The following is a 15,476-nucleotide window of genomic DNA, read 5'->3' on the forward strand; positions in this document are numbered from 1 at the left end:
ACATTTCGAGTGTACAGAGATACCCTCCTGATTTAGGCAGAATATTCCTCACTTTTGTAAGTTACACATTAAACAAGGTGTCCTTTTGTCATTGTAAACTTCCTCTACCCATAGTGCTTTGCAAGAAAAATGGTGATATTAACATTATTACCCCACCTCCTCCAATAACTCTCCTTGTCACACATACCGCTTTTTGTTATGGCTTTTGTTTCTGTGCATAATTTCCCATAATGATTGGCCCTTTCCGTTGACCAATTCTCACTCCTTCAAACGTTCTGCTGGGTCTCTCTGCCTTTTTGCTGTCATATCTCCCCTCTTATACAAGTGCTGATTTTCCCTTGTTATCGCTGACTTGTCGCTCTGCTCATTATGACACTCTACTGGTTTTGTATATAACTCTGGCTTTGTCCTAATGTAGTCCATTCCCTATTCTCCATCCTTGTGCTTTGCCTGTGCCTAACCTGTATGTAAGTGTTATCCCTGTAAAGCACTCTAATACCCTAACGGGTCACGTTTGCGCGCTGTAAAACCTCAAATAAATAAATCAAATAAATAAACATGCAGGCGCTGCTCAATGTGTCCCTGTGTTTGTAAATTTCACTGGGAAGAATTCAGCATATTTTCTAGTGGGGCCCAACTTCTTGGTAGGGTGGACGGCGTCCACCCTGTGAAAATGTTGGGAGTACGCCGTCCACCCGGGTGTACCCCGAACTTGTACCCTGAGTAAATGGTTATAATATCCTTGGCCCAAGCTCGCGCCAAAGACTGCAAAAAATAAATACAAAGTCTCTTACGTCCTTTAATATCTCAGACAGTCTCTGACTGGACAGAGGTGCTCTCAGTTTTTACTCAAAGCCCCCTCTGAACCTGCAGGTAGGAGGAGAGGGGGAAGAAGGGGTGAGCTGTGTTTAAAGGGGGGGGGGCTGCCCTCTATGACACTCGGAAGCAGGTACTCTTTCAAATATCGCTTTGGCTTTCCTTAGCTTTATGCAGTCTATCTGGCTTGTAATTATACGTTACCAAATATGTAAGCGCACTGACGGCAGCAATGACGTGCCCACGCTTTTCAAATAATTTAATGAAGAGGTGTTCTGCTAATTGACGGAGTCTTTCCTGTCCCGAAACAAAGGCCTCGAGTAGTGGTCCCCTGCGGGGCCGAGATGTCAGTCCCGTGCTACTTCGACGCCCCTCCGCCATCAGAAGAGATGGAACTTCCCAAGGGGAGCTGAAAGTTATGGGGAATTCCCAGAGAGACCCCCCTCTTCCCGTCTGCGCCCCTCTGCTTCGGAGATCTCACCTCACAGGAACCAGAAGAAAGGGGTGACATTTTTTACTGTAAAAATTTATGCATATTTGTGATAAAATCAGGAGATACAGAATTGAAAGGAGGGACACCCACAGTGATCTTATTTGAGTGAGCTGCGTGTGAAAGACATACCTGCGCAACACTTCCCACACACCTGGTGCCACCACGTGAAGCTCCTCGTGAATGTGTGCCCCAGGCACTGTGCCCTGTATCGCTCTCTGCACTCCCGGTACAGCCACTCTGATTTCATTGTACAAGGTTGACCCTGGGGGGGGGGGGGGGGGGGGGGGGGGGGGGGGGGGGTAGGGGGGACTCACTGCACCCTTACGTCACCACAATGACCCCCTTGTGAATGAGTGATCAGGGCGAAGGGCTCAGCACAACACCCCAGCCCTGGTGCCACCACCATGATAATGACCAAGACTGATTCTGGGCGTGGGTCACTGCTTGAGCCGTGAAGTCACCACTGGGAGCTTCTTGAGAACGGGTGAGCCACCTTCTCTTTCACACCCTCTCACAATCAGACTCACTTCTTTACGGCACTGCCAAGAGTATTCATGAGGAGACCCCTGCTCGCGGCAGCGCGTGCATGAGGAAACCCCTGCTCGCGGCAGCGCGTGCATGAGGAAACCCCTGCTCGCGGCAGCGCGTGCAAGAGGAAACCCCTGCTCGCGGCAGCGCGTGAGGGGGCAATATACGCGCAGACTTTGTCCGTATGGGAACTGCGTCTCGTCGCCCAGATCAGCCTTGAATATAATAATAATAATAACCATCATCACCATTATTACGAAAAAATAACTTCTAAATATATATTTTAAAAACTAAATATTAATTCGTCTCTCGAGCTCTACCTTCGTGTGTTTATTCTGTTTTTATTACAGTCCACTCTGTCTTCGGTGACCTGTGCCCTAGGAATAGAAATCTCTGAATTTTAAACTTTGTTTCAAGATAAATAAAAGATACGGGTCATTCTTGAGCCCCCTGGAGTGGGAGGGGCTCGGGTGACGGACAGGTTGAGGTGACGGGTGGAGGAGGGAGAGCGACGAGGGGGAAATTCCACTCACCTTGCAGTGCTACCCCCACCGGCCCCTCCCACCTCAGATTGTGTATAAAACACCTGCCCGAGCCGAGAACAGGCAGAAGAGGAGCAGCTGGCCGCCCTCACAGAGACACCCCAGAAACAGGACCGGTCGTCACAGGGCGTCTATCCAGACCAGACCCTCAAGGAGAGACCCTCGGACACAGGAAGCCAGGCGACCATCACCAGAGCAGCCCTCAGAGGAGAGACAACACCGACCCTCACCAGAGCAGCCCTCACAGAGGAGAGACAGCACCGACCCTCACCAGAGCAGCCCTCACAGAAGAGAGACAGCACCGACCCTCACCAGAGCAGCCCTCAGAGGAGAGACAGCACCGACCCTCACCAGAGCAGCACTCACAGAGGAGAGACAGCACCGACCCTCACCAGAGCAGCCCTCAGAGGAGAGACAGCACCGACCCTCACCAGAGCAGCCCTCACAGTGGAGAGACAGCACCGACCCTCACCAGAGCAGCCCTCAGAGGAGAGACAGCACCGACCCTCACCAGAGCAGCCCTCAGAGGAGAGACAGCACCGACCCTCACCAGAGCAGCCCTCAGAGGAGAGACAGCACCGACCCTCACCAGAGCAGCCCTCAGAGGAGAGACAGAACCGACCCTCACCAGAGCAGCACTCACAGAGGAGAGACAGCACCGACCCTCACCAGAGCAGCCCTCAGAGGAGAGACAGCACCGACCCTCACCAGAGCAGCCCTCACAGTGGAGAGACAGCACCGACCATCACAAGAGCAGCCCTCACAGAGGAGAGACAGCACCGCCCCTCACCAGAGCAGCCCTCACAGAGGAGAGACAGCACCGACCATCACCAGAGCAGCCCTCACAGAGGAGAGACAGCACCGACCATCACAAGAGCAGCCCTCACAGTGGAGAGACAGCACCGACCATCACAAGAGCAGCCCTCACAGAGGAGAGACAGCACCGCCCCTCACCAGAGCAGCCATTTACAGAGGAGAGACAGCACCGCCCCTCACCAGAGCAGCCCTCACAGAGGAGAGACAGCACCGCCCCTCACCAGAGCAGCCCTCACAGAGGAGAGACAGAACCGACCCTCACCAGAGCAGCCCTCAGAGGATAGACAGCACCGACCCTCACCAGAGCAGCCATTTACAGAGGAGAGATAGAACAGACCATCACCCAAGGGTTCTCAAAGAAAACGGAGGCGCGGCCCCGTGACGGAAAACAGAGCTCCCGTCCCTCGGTATGTACAAACTTTCTGTCCCTCTGATACTTTCCTCTTGTGAACAACCTGTCCACGCCTGTACCTTTGAGTGTGAACAACCTGTCCACGCCTGTACCTTTCAGTGTGAGCGGCCTGTCCTTGTCTCTGCACACTGCACAGCCTGTCCCTTCACAGTGCTTTACTCTGATCTGTCCGGCCTGCCCCGCTCTCACTGTACACCTGTCCCATCTCCACCTGCCCGTCTCTCTGTGGCTCTCACCTCTGGTTCACATTAACTTCTTAACTCGTCTCACCTCGTGAACTTTCACCAAATTTCAGCTCCTGTTCTCACCTCTAAACTCCATTTTACCTCCTGTCCTAGTCTTAGTTTCACTGCCCACCCCATCTCATCCCCTGCACCCCTTTCACTGGCTGTTCTCATTTTACTTCCTGTCCCTCCCCGGCTCCTATCTCAATTCTGGATCGAATTTTGCCCACTGTCCCACTCTCACAAGTGTCTTCGATCTCACACACTGTCCCACTCATGTCTCTTCCATCTCACCCGCTGTCCTACTCTCATACCCTGTTCACATCTCACCCACTGTCCCACTCTCACATATGTCTTCTATCTCACCCACTGTCCTACTCTCATACCCTGTTCCCATCTCCCCTCTGTCTGATATTAGGCCTCTGCCTTCTGTCTCACCCCCTCTTCCCCATCTAACCTTGTGTACCAATTTAATCTGGGTCTTACCCACCCAGCTACCCGTCTTGCATCTCACTCTTACCCCCTACCCCTCTCACCTCCTGTCGCAATCTCACCTCTTGTTCCCTCTCACCTGTGGCTAATTTCTTATCTTTTGCCCTCTCACCCCTCCCCAGGTCTGCCACTCACCATGGAAGGCTTCGCCTCTGTGTACTACAGTGAACCATCCGTCATGGGCTTCCTCGCCAACGTCATCAGCTCCTTCCTGGTGGCCCTACAGAACTTCTTTTCCTTCCACACCAAAGTGAACGCTGAAGGGGTGGAGAACATCCTGGCAGGTGAGTGTGGAAGCCAAAGATCACACAAAGAGTTACAGGTGGCGCTGGGATAACATGCATAGGACACTTGGAGGGAGGGGGTACACACTTGCACACTCACACACAAACACACGTGTTGCTCAATGCCTGTGTTATCTCTTGCAGGGGTCCATCTCATCCTGATTGGAGGACTGACACAGCTCATTGCAGGCTTCCTGTGCTTCCGGAAGTATGATCACCTTGGGAGCACCGCCTTTGTGGCATTCGCCGCCCTCTGGAGCAGCTACGGGGCTACACGTGTCGTCCTGGGCGCGTACCCCACCATCCACAACACCACACAAACCCTGAACATTTCTAGCAGCCAGACCATCATGGCCGCCTCCCCGCTTCCGGTCGCTGGGAGCGCAGTAGCAGGGCTGGTGGCGTACACCGCCGTCGCCTTCATCCTCTCCTTCTGCTCGGCCACCGTTAACTACGTCATGCCCTTCGTGTTTGGCGCCATCACCCTCACGCTGGTCTTCGAGGCGGTGGGGCTCTTCGGACAGTGGGCGCTGGTGGTCTCGGGGATCCTGGAGCTGCTCATCGTGTTGATTGGTTTGTATGGCGCCACTGCCCTGCTCCTGAAGGGCCTGACCCAAAGGTACGTCCTTCCGGGCTTCGGGAACCCCTTGTTCAGCGTCTTGCTTCTGGGCTCGGCCAACAGCACCTCTTCCAGTGGCATCGGGGAGGAGACCAAGAAGAACTCCAAGTACGCGGAGCCCATGGCCTTGGGACACATCGCCGACGCGGTGGCCTCGCTCATCTTTGCCTTTTATTGCTTTGGGTACATGAAGACCTTCTACATTGGCGCCATCTGGGTCAGCATCAATGCGCTGTCCCAGCTCTGCGCCAGCTACTACAGTTACTTGAGAGAAGACGTCTTCCACACCACCAAGCTTGGGCTCCACAGCCTCTTCTGGCTGCTGATGTCCTGGGAAGAGTTCATCCTCACGGTGCTCCTCTCGGGGGACAATGTGGACAAGAGCCGAGCGGGCATGGTGGGGGGCTGGTTCTTTCTGGTCGCCGCTTGCATCCTCTGCCTGATGTCCCTCAACAGAGACCTCCTGGAGGTGCTGCAGAATTCATGCTTCCTCCTCCTCACGGTCTCCACCATCCACCAGATTCCACTCCTGGGATCCCATATCTTCTTCGGAGTGGTCTGCAGCATCTACACCGCCACCTCCCTCTACGCCACTTTTGCCAGCCTCATTAACTCCATCGCTGATAAGTCGCTGATCTCTACTGGACCCCAAGTGATGTCATCGGCTACGCTCCAGGACTTGCTGCTGAGCCTGAAGCGCGTCACCAGTAGGTCTAAGGAGGGACAGGAGGTCAGCACCACCAGATGCCAGCTCCCTGATGCCCTCTTCTTCTTCTGCAATGGCCTGGCATCACTCTCTGCCATCCAGGGGTCCCTCAGTGACCCCACCAGAGCCCACCTCTCCATCCCTTGGGTGCTGATCCCTGGCGCTCTCTTCCAGTTGTACGTCTGCAGGATCGTGGTCCAGAGAGGGCGAAGATTTGGGTCGGTCCTACCATTCTTTTACGCTGCTGTATGGGCCACATGGGCGTGGCTACGACTCGCAGGTAATTTATGATCTCTTAATCTTTACAATGTGTAAAATGTATTCACAAAAGTCCTAGGGATCCAGTGTCATGAAGCTTCTGAGTGGTTTAGATCCTCAGGCACACCAGTAGGGGCAGTGGGGGATGTATATTTCTGGTTATTGGTTTAATTTGGAGAAGCCATGCATGCAGGTAGTTTCTTGATGACATCACATGCAGTTCTTTGTCTGTCTGGGGGGCCCGTGCGACCTGATGAAGTACCTGGGAAGGGTCATATGTGATGGCTGCCAGGTGGGGAGCAAAGGGTTGAAGAGGAGGTGGCCACTAGGAGGGGACTAATGACTTATGGAACCATTAATGGGTCTGGATAAACTATTGATAAGCTATTGTTGATAATCCAGGTGTGGGAAGAACTAAAAGGCATGAATATCATTGTTCAAATAACTGGTCATTTCTTGTACCCGGGGGCATATTTACCAGAATTTAATTTTCGCTTGTCTTCTGACTCATGCGAGAAAACACCTTATACTGGGATAAGGAGCTCAGGGAAGTGTGTATCAACAAATCGGGGCGCACCTGTTCAGGGTGGGGAGGAAGATACAGTTTTGCACATCATCAAAAGTCAACATCCAGCCCCATGATTGGCTGTTAGATGATAGAGGTGTTGACAGTATATGGTCCTCTCCATCGCTTGTCTCTGCTCCTGGCCCTCTCCTGCCTTTGAAGGAAGAGCTCCTTCCTGTGTTCTGTTTCATCCATGACTAACCCTCTGCCCCCCCTCTTCCCTCTCCAGGTCCCCTGCTGAATATCCACGTCGACAGTTATGGTGCATTCACTGTTGGTGCCGTCACCTTCCTGGTCATCAATGTCTTCCTGATATCCTTGGGTAAGTCTCTCCAGATACCGAGGTCCAGTCATCCCTCTGTTGAATCCTTGCGGCCCAGGTGGCCTAGAGCGTCTGCCATATGAACCTTATAAAGATTGATTCAAGATGTTTAATCACTCTCTCTTCTAAGAGAAGAGGTATAGCCCGGAACAGGTACAACACCTTGGGAAACATAGTAATTTTTAAAACGTTCCGGCTGCAGTGGGTATGGGCCGGAGTCTGTCCCTCGATGGTCCATATGGACAGTTCCGGGGCACCGTAGGGTCCTCATCTAAAGACTTAAACAACTGCGAACCCCGCTGACCTCTGAAATATGTAATTTCCGGCCTCTGACGCCATCTTGGTCTGCTTGTTCCACAGTCGCCTATGCCAACGTGGTGCTGGTGCTGCTCGCGCTGCTGATGGAGGCGGTGATGGTCTGTTTCCTGCTCTTCACCTTGGAATGCCTGCCCCTCGCGCTCGAGAGTAAGTGGGCGCCTTGACTATGGTTTCCTCTTGTGTGTTAATGCATGTCAGTGATCTCTAAAGGGGTAATAAACAGGCAATATCGATCAAGTGCCATCCCGATTCCACCTGCCATGTGGTGGGGACTAAAGGGGAGTGGTCTGTAGAAAGGACTGGAGTGTGCCTGACAAGCCTGTGCTTCTGAAGGGCTGTGGGGGGTGAACAGAGTCAGTTACGTGTCAGACTCTGCTAGAGTTGCTCTCATCAAGGCAAGGGGGGCTGGAATGGAGTCAGTCACAAACCTGACATGTGTCTAGTTCTCTACCAGACCTCCACGTGTCTTAGTTTCTGTACCTGTCTCTCCACTGCTGCCTTAACATCACCTTCTTATAATACGAAGAGTTGGGGTGAGCCCGATAACACTAGGAACCAGGATAATTAAGTATAAACCAAGATAGGAGTACCTGTACCAGTTTAAATGTTTCACCACACTTAATTTCGTACAGACAGAAAATGAGTAAAAAGTAATCTGTCTTATGTTTTTATTTTATTGCCTTGGGTGGCATTTCCCTTCTTGAAATCCCTCCTGAAGGGAACCCGTCTTGGTTTAACATTAACTTGATCAGCACACTTGTCTCTTTTGTTGATTTTATGAACATTAATGTCTAATTTTCCCCTCTTTGTGTTACTTTCAGTCACTATATTGTCCGTTTTCAGTGTCGTCTGTATCTACGGAGCGGCGGCATCTCTTGGAAACTGCATTTTCAGCAAGGACCTAATTCCCATGGGACCCTCTTTCTTCAAGGTACAGTGATAAGTACACATGAAATATGTTACGATCACTATTCTTTCCGATATGTCTTTCAAATATAAGTCCATCTCTGTCCTCTAACTCTGTGATGTGCATGTGCTGCTCAAAGGCAGCTGTAGGTGGCGCTGTCTCACTCCTTGTCTGCTCTCTGTCTTTTTTAGGAAACAAAGTCAGAGGAGAAAGTTGAGGCGTCCGACTCCTGCGTGTGCCCCGATTCCTATCGCACCGGCAGTCTAAGGACCATCGCCGCCCTGCTGGACGGGGGTGGGGTGTGCGGGGTCCCCACAGACACGGTCTACGCCCTGGCGGCCTCCTGCAAACACCCCGAGGCCATCCAGAAGATTTACACCATCAAGGTGAGCACCGAGGGGCGGACTCAAGGCGGAATTTACCGAGTCCGAGACAGATGCTCTGTCATTGAAGAATAAGGGGCACCTTTTACCAGAACAGTTAGAAATCACCCTGTGGGCGGAGACATTGTCATGGAAACATCAGGGTGAAACCATTCTGCAGGGGTGGGATTACCATGGCGATACCAGCCTGGAGTATGTATATATAGAGATATTGCCATGGAGACGTCAGGGTAAAACCATTCTGCAGGTGCGGGGTTACCATGGTAATATCTGCATAGAAAGTTCCAGTGTCAAAACTTAGTTAATTATTGGGAGCAGCCAGGGTACTTGTTATCAGATCATCCTGTGCAGAGAGTGCTGGATGGGGGTGAAGAGGGAGCCGAGGGCTCAGCCCGCACATGGCCTCAGGAGAAAATCCTGCTTCGGGGCCAGAAGTGACCATTTGGAATCTATCACATGCACAAGAAAGATGCTAATGCCCCAGAGCACACAGTGAGTCTGCGTTCTCAGACTCACTAACCTTCTCTGCAGGTGCCATTGCACTGACTTCTGTGGCCAGTGTCTGTCCGCTGTAGGTCATTAAAAGGTCCTACAGGCTTTTAACTTATACAATCTCTTGGCTAGCACTAGAGACATTTAGTTTATTTTCAGAGGTGGTGTGACTGGGTCTAAGCTCATTTGGAGGTATCACGTGACCCTGCACAGAATGTCTGAAGGTCATGACCTCCCTCTTCTCTCTCTAAACCAATCATTTCTCCCCTCTCTTCCATCCTCTGCAGGACCGACCCCTGGAGAAGCCCATCTGTATCTGCATCTCCCACCTGGACCAGCTGCGGGCCGTGAGACCCCCCTTCAGCCCCCTGCTGTGGGACTTCATGGGGAGCGTCTACCCTGGGGGTGTCAGCTGCATTGTCCAGAAGGGGGAGTGGCTGAAGAGGATGGGTGAGTGTGACCTCTTCTGCATGGTCTGTTTCCTTCTCCAAAGAGGGGTGGGCTGGGGAGGGTAGAGGGGTGAGGGCTACACATGCCAGAAGTTGTGCCTGGGGACATTCAGGGGTGGGCCCACTTCATATAAGAGCTGCTTGTCTAGATCATGCTTCATTCACCCCCGCCCCCCAATGTGTACCGACCCACATCTCAGGCAGGTATTACACCCACCTGTCACTCCATTCACCCCCCAATGTCTATAGACTCCCATCTCTTGTAGGTATTGTTTGAATGTATTACACTCCATTCATGCCCCAATGTCTACAGACCCCTTCTCATGTACCCATTGCACGCACATATCAAAGTCCAGTCACCCCTTTAATGTGGATAGACCCCATCTCATGCAGGTATTACATGCACATTCACCCCCAATGCGTACATACCACCCCCTTCTCATGTTAGCATTGCATGTACATATCAGGGTCCAGTCACCCCTTTAATGTGTGCAGACCCCCTGCCATGCAGGTATTACTTGCACATTCACCCCTAATGCGTACAGAACCCCCTTTTCATGTAAGCATTGCATGTACATATCAGGGTCCAGTCACCCCTTTAATGTGTACAGACCCCTGTCATGCAGGTATTGCATGTACATTCACCCTCCTGATGTCTACAGACTCCCAGCTCATGTAACTGTTGCATGTCCATATTAGGGTCAAGTGACCCCCATTCTGTGTACAGTCCAACATCTCATGTAGTTATTGCAAGTGCATATCAGGGTCCAGTGACCCCCATTCTGTGTACAGACCCCTGTCACATGTAGCTATTGCATATACAGATCAGGGTACAGTCACCCCATTAATGTCTACAGATTCTGATCTCATGCCGGTATTACATGACATTCACCCCATAACCCCACAGACCCCCCCATCTCATGTACCCATTGCATGTACATATCAGGGTCCAGTGACCCCCATTCTGTGTACAGACCCCTATCGCATGTAGCTATTGCATATACATATCAGGGTCCAGTCACCCCTTTAATGTGTACATACTCCAATCTCATGCAGGTATTACATGCACATTCACCCCTAAACCCCACAGACCCCCTATCTCATGTACCTATTGCATGTACATATCAGGGTCCAGTGACCCCCATTCTGTGTACAGGCCCCTGACTCATGCAGCTGTTGGTTGTTTAGACCACACTCCTTACACGGTTCTTATATAAGTATTTGCTTTATCTTCTGGTTTTCTTGTAAGGTCTCAGGCTCTTCAGTTCATCAGCTGGATCTGTGCAGCTCTGTATAAACACAAATACATATATTGCATAGTGTCCTTTGTTTCAAGTAACCATCATTCCACATTTACGCAGCAATATATCGATGCTGAGTCGTTTCCTGTTTTGTGTGTGTAGCTTCTTAGAGGCTGTTTTACTTTGCATTCTGGTATTTGTAGTCCATCATTTGAAATGAAAATCAAACTGAATCAGAACTCAGTTGAAAACATGATGGGACAGATTCCTTCTCCTCCATGAGACAACACAGGGGCTCTTGTCTGTTTGGACTGGAGATCCAACTCTAAATCTAAATGTGGCCATGTCAGTGCCAGGCCAGCCAGGCGCAGAGGCGTAACGCATAATGATGGTGCCCCCTACAGAGTGTAAGGAGGTGCCCCTTAGTCTCCCATATCTCACAGATATTCATTGGCTATTGGCTAAATGGGCCCACCTAAAGCTTTTGGGGTCTCTGATGTCTTTGGGGCCACCTGCGCCGCAGAGGCTCCGGGGGCCTGTGTTAGTCCCGTGGCCCGGCGGCCTTACATCAGTGAATAGGACAGCAGGAGGCGCGATGGAAGCCAAGCTACGGCCTGGCCCTCCCTGGCCCAAACCACCAATGGGAGAAACAACAGAGAGTGCCCACGCTTGGGGTGTGGCAGGGTCTGGAAGAGGTGTCTTGTGGCTTAATAATAATCAATTTTCTGTCGTAATAATGACATTGAAATAACAAGCATTGGCACCATCAATAGGTCTGACATTAATGAACTAATGCAAGCAAGCTGCATTTTTGATTATACTTTTCTCCATTTATTACCACTTTAAAGCTAGCGCTATTGACTTTACCAGAGCATGCCTGCTTTAAACAGTTGGACTGTGCACCATTATATATTGTGTGTCTGAGAGGGTATGTATGTGTGTTTGTGTAAACATATAAATATATGTGACTCTTGCACAGGTCCTGACTAAAACATTAAATAAACTCTGCAGCAATGACAAATCAAAACAAAGAAGCGTTGTTTTTTGTATTCTGTGCATGCATGAGATACATAATTTATTGTGTGACGAGTCAATGCACTTTGCTGTTGTAAAATAGTCCTTAATGCAGGCAGGCTGATACACTAAACAGCAATAAAATTAGGATGACATGAGGGATAAATACTTTCTGGTTGGAGACTATTGTAAAGAATTTATAACAATGTGTCTTGCCGACAGCTGGACTGTCAAGACAGAACAAACCAATGTGTGCATGTTTCTCACAGTTTGTAATACTTTCACAGTAGCACAAGTTCTTTCATACTAAATGTACAAATGTCTGTCCACTGCACAACCAGTGAAATCATGTTTCCAAGGACCTCAATTAAGTGTCGGTGTTCCGAAGGGAAACCATTCAATCATCAGCTCAAATTAAGCACTGCCATCTGCAGGCCTTCCAGCTCCAATGGTGCCACCGTGTGACACACAACATCGGCTCCCTTCACACGGTCATCCGGTGAGGAGCCGATATCACACAGTGACAGAGAAACAAGCTGGAAACCACTTAAACCGTGCATGTCCAGCTCGCTTCGGAGGCTTTGAACTTCCCCCGGCCATTAAGGAGTGTGAAAACACCACCGGACATCAGCAACAGCCTCAAGCAAGCTTTCTATTGGAGGAGAGGGCTTGGGGCAGGGCGGAGCCAGAAGCACCTCTTAGGCACTTCTAGGCATGAGGCTCCACCCCTCCAAGGCACTGACATTATGGTGAAAATGCTGCTTTAGTTGTTAGGGCTGTATCTGGTGGAATTGCTATACAGCACCTCAGTTAAGGATGCAGAGTAAATAAATACAGGCAACCACAAATGCTCACTCCCTCACACCTGGCATATTGATGATTAATTTTGTTATTTTCTCCTCCTGCAGGAGTTGGACCAGCTTATGACATTGTGGGCACCAAAGACTCCATCATGATCCGAGTGCCGGACCACACTATCTCTGCCCACCTGACCGACATGACCGGCCCTCTGGCCATCACCTCCGCCAATCCCAGCGGGGAGTGTGATAGCACCCACCATGACATGGTCATCTCGTGAGTACACACTCAGAACAGGGGTTGGATTCAGGAAAAGGGTGTGAGTGGGCCTTCTGCGGATGTGATGGTGCCTGGGGTTTAAGAGTTACTAGATGGCTGCTAGGAGCTGAGGGCAGGGGCAAGGGTTGCTGAGGGCGTGAGCTGAAGATTCTGAAAGGTTAAAGGGAAAGCGTAGGAGTATTGATGGGTGATGTGCTACTTTGAATGAGTTCTGTTTTTATAAGGATTGGGCTAGCGTTGAGCGGTTACTTGGGGTCTTCTGAATGGTGGGTGGTTTACTGGTTTATCTGAAAGGTGAAGGAAGGGGTAACAGTGTTTGTGATATAACAGCCATATGTAAGGGCGTTTGAGATGCTTGGCATAAGCCTATATGTGGCGCATTAAACACAGGTGTGTTTGACCAGTTGAGGTTGAGGTCAGGTAGATGTTTTGCCAGCCTGCGGCTTCCCCTCAATCCCCAGCACCTGAGCCTTTGTCGATGATTACTTTAAATGAGTGAATTTGTATTTCCTCTGTGTTCCAGGCGTCTTGGACACAAGCTGGAGGGGGTGCTGTGTGATGGCGACTCCTACGAGATGGTGGGCTCCACGGTGGTGAACTGTCTGAGGATAGACGAAGGTGGGTCTCAACCAATGCTTGTTTCTGTTTCATCTCTCCCCCTGCTATTCCCAAAGTAGACTCAGGAGCATCCATGGATGTGAACAGAGTGCTCTGCTCCCCACCACCCCTCCCCACCCACCAAACACCTGCCATGAGATTTGGGAAACACCAGTCCTGGTCCAGTGCATTCCTGGTGTCCAAGGCAGACAGGCCTACAAAGCCCACAATGAATGGACAGCTGAAGCATGAAAGGGGCCAGAATGAATGTGTAACTAAAAGATGCACTTTATCGAGCCCCTGAGGAAAACTCCAAGCGCTTGGTCTAAGTTTGCAGGGATGCCACCTGAGGTTTCCTACCTGTGCCGACTCCTGACCCCCACTTTCAAATTAACAAGCCTTTCTCTTTATCATTAGTCTGCTCCATTCGTGTAAAATGTTGCATAATTTGTTTCACAACATTTTGCAAAAATTACATAAACGGTTGGAAAGTGAGGCTATGTATGGCTATCTCTTCTTTCTCCATTTATATATATGGATCAGATGTATGAGGATAAAACATTTTTTTTTTAATTACATGAACGGTGTAAAATGTGGTTGCATGAAAATTTCATGGTAGTTAGTACATACTGCACATTAAAAAGTCCCGTTAGATACTGGCAGAAGACTTAGACAAAAATGTTTCTTACGGAGACATTTTATGCTCAAAGCCGTCTGCACTGATGAAGAAATGATGCAAATTTCCTCACGCAAATTTAGGAATAGTGATTAAAAATTCACCCAGACTTAGTCAGCACATGGACCCAGAGCCTCCCTCAGTAAGACAATATCCCTCAAGGTGGGATCTTTATATTCCCCCAACTCATCGTTCTTTCTCGGGGACAATCCCACCCTGCCGGAGTTACGCGATACTGAAGGTTCTTACTCTGGACCCATCTGAAAATAGAGACGTCAGAATCGCAGATTTATGAAATATTGACGTACACAAATATACACAAATGTCTCTTTAAAGAGCATTCGACCTGTTAAAAGTTCCTAATTCCAGTGAGACTCCCATCCTAATCATAGGAATACAGAGTTAACTTACTATTCCATCTCCTATCTGCGTTTATTGGCCAAGTGCTTGATAGTGAGTTTACTGCTGGTCGACATTTTTGTAGGGAGACAGTTTTGAGTGGAAGATATTTTGGCCGTGGAAGTTTTTGTGTCTGTGTTTTAGCAGTTTGTTTCCATGATATCCCACCCTGCCCCAGCCATTCAATGTCTCCTTGAGGGTGCAGACCCCATGCTTTCTCCTGTCAGTATATGCCATGTGAGAGGGCGGCCCCACCTGTACTTCTTCACCCACTGGTTCCTGAGGGGCCAATCCCCACTGTGCTCATTATGCTTGTCTCCTCCCCTCCCTCTGCTGCTCACAGACCTCAGCCCTGTCCAAGCTCTCTCAATCTCATGCTGTTGTGCTTCTTCCTTTCCAGGGATCCTGAGCATCGTGAGGGAGGGCTGCGTCCCCACCACCCACATCATGCAGACGTTCGAGCGCGTGAAGAACGCGCAGGTGTGAGGCTCCCACGTGCTACGACCAGTCTTGTTCTACTGACCACAGCAGCATCCGCACAAGACCTGAGCCAGCTGCCATTTGCACTTTATTAACCGGAAATGGAAGCATCACAATCTGAGGCCGTATATCCTCGTCGAGCCCGGGCCGAAAGGAAGACATTACCAGAACGGACTTACAGACTTCAGTTGAGTCTGACATTCTTCTAGACAGCTCACAATACTTTTTTGTCATCATACTTCATGTGGATTGATAGGCAGATGATTTCTACCCTTCACTCTCCAACAAGGCATTGACCTGAAAGTCAGTGCTTGATGATGTTTACAGCGACAGATCCTTGATTCCACGCCCCCCAGGATGCACGAG

The 15,476-nt window shown here is 50.2% G+C and overlaps 1 protein-coding gene across 1 annotated transcript; it reads left to right on the forward strand.

The window, feature by feature from the left end:
* The first annotated feature begins 4,459 nt into the window (after nucleotides 1-4,459).
* LOC147689225 (uncharacterized) lies at nucleotides 4,460-15,116 on the forward strand. Its single transcript, XM_086940040.1, has 10 exons — nucleotides 4,460-4,607; nucleotides 4,752-6,212; nucleotides 6,985-7,077; nucleotides 7,438-7,542; nucleotides 8,217-8,326; nucleotides 8,494-8,688; nucleotides 9,465-9,627; nucleotides 12,790-12,955; nucleotides 13,482-13,576; nucleotides 15,031-15,116. The coding sequence occupies exons 1-10, from the start codon at nucleotides 4,460-4,462 to the stop codon at nucleotides 15,114-15,116; spliced, it is 2,622 nt and encodes an 873-aa protein (XP_086796166.1).
* The last annotated feature ends 360 nt before the right edge of the window (nucleotides 15,117-15,476 follow it).

The sequence above is a fragment of the Lissotriton vulgaris genome, chromosome 10 (assembly GCF_964263255.1).
Source record: "Lissotriton vulgaris chromosome 10, aLisVul1.2, whole genome shotgun sequence".
Lineage (NCBI taxonomy): Eukaryota > Metazoa > Chordata > Amphibia > Caudata > Salamandridae > Lissotriton > Lissotriton vulgaris.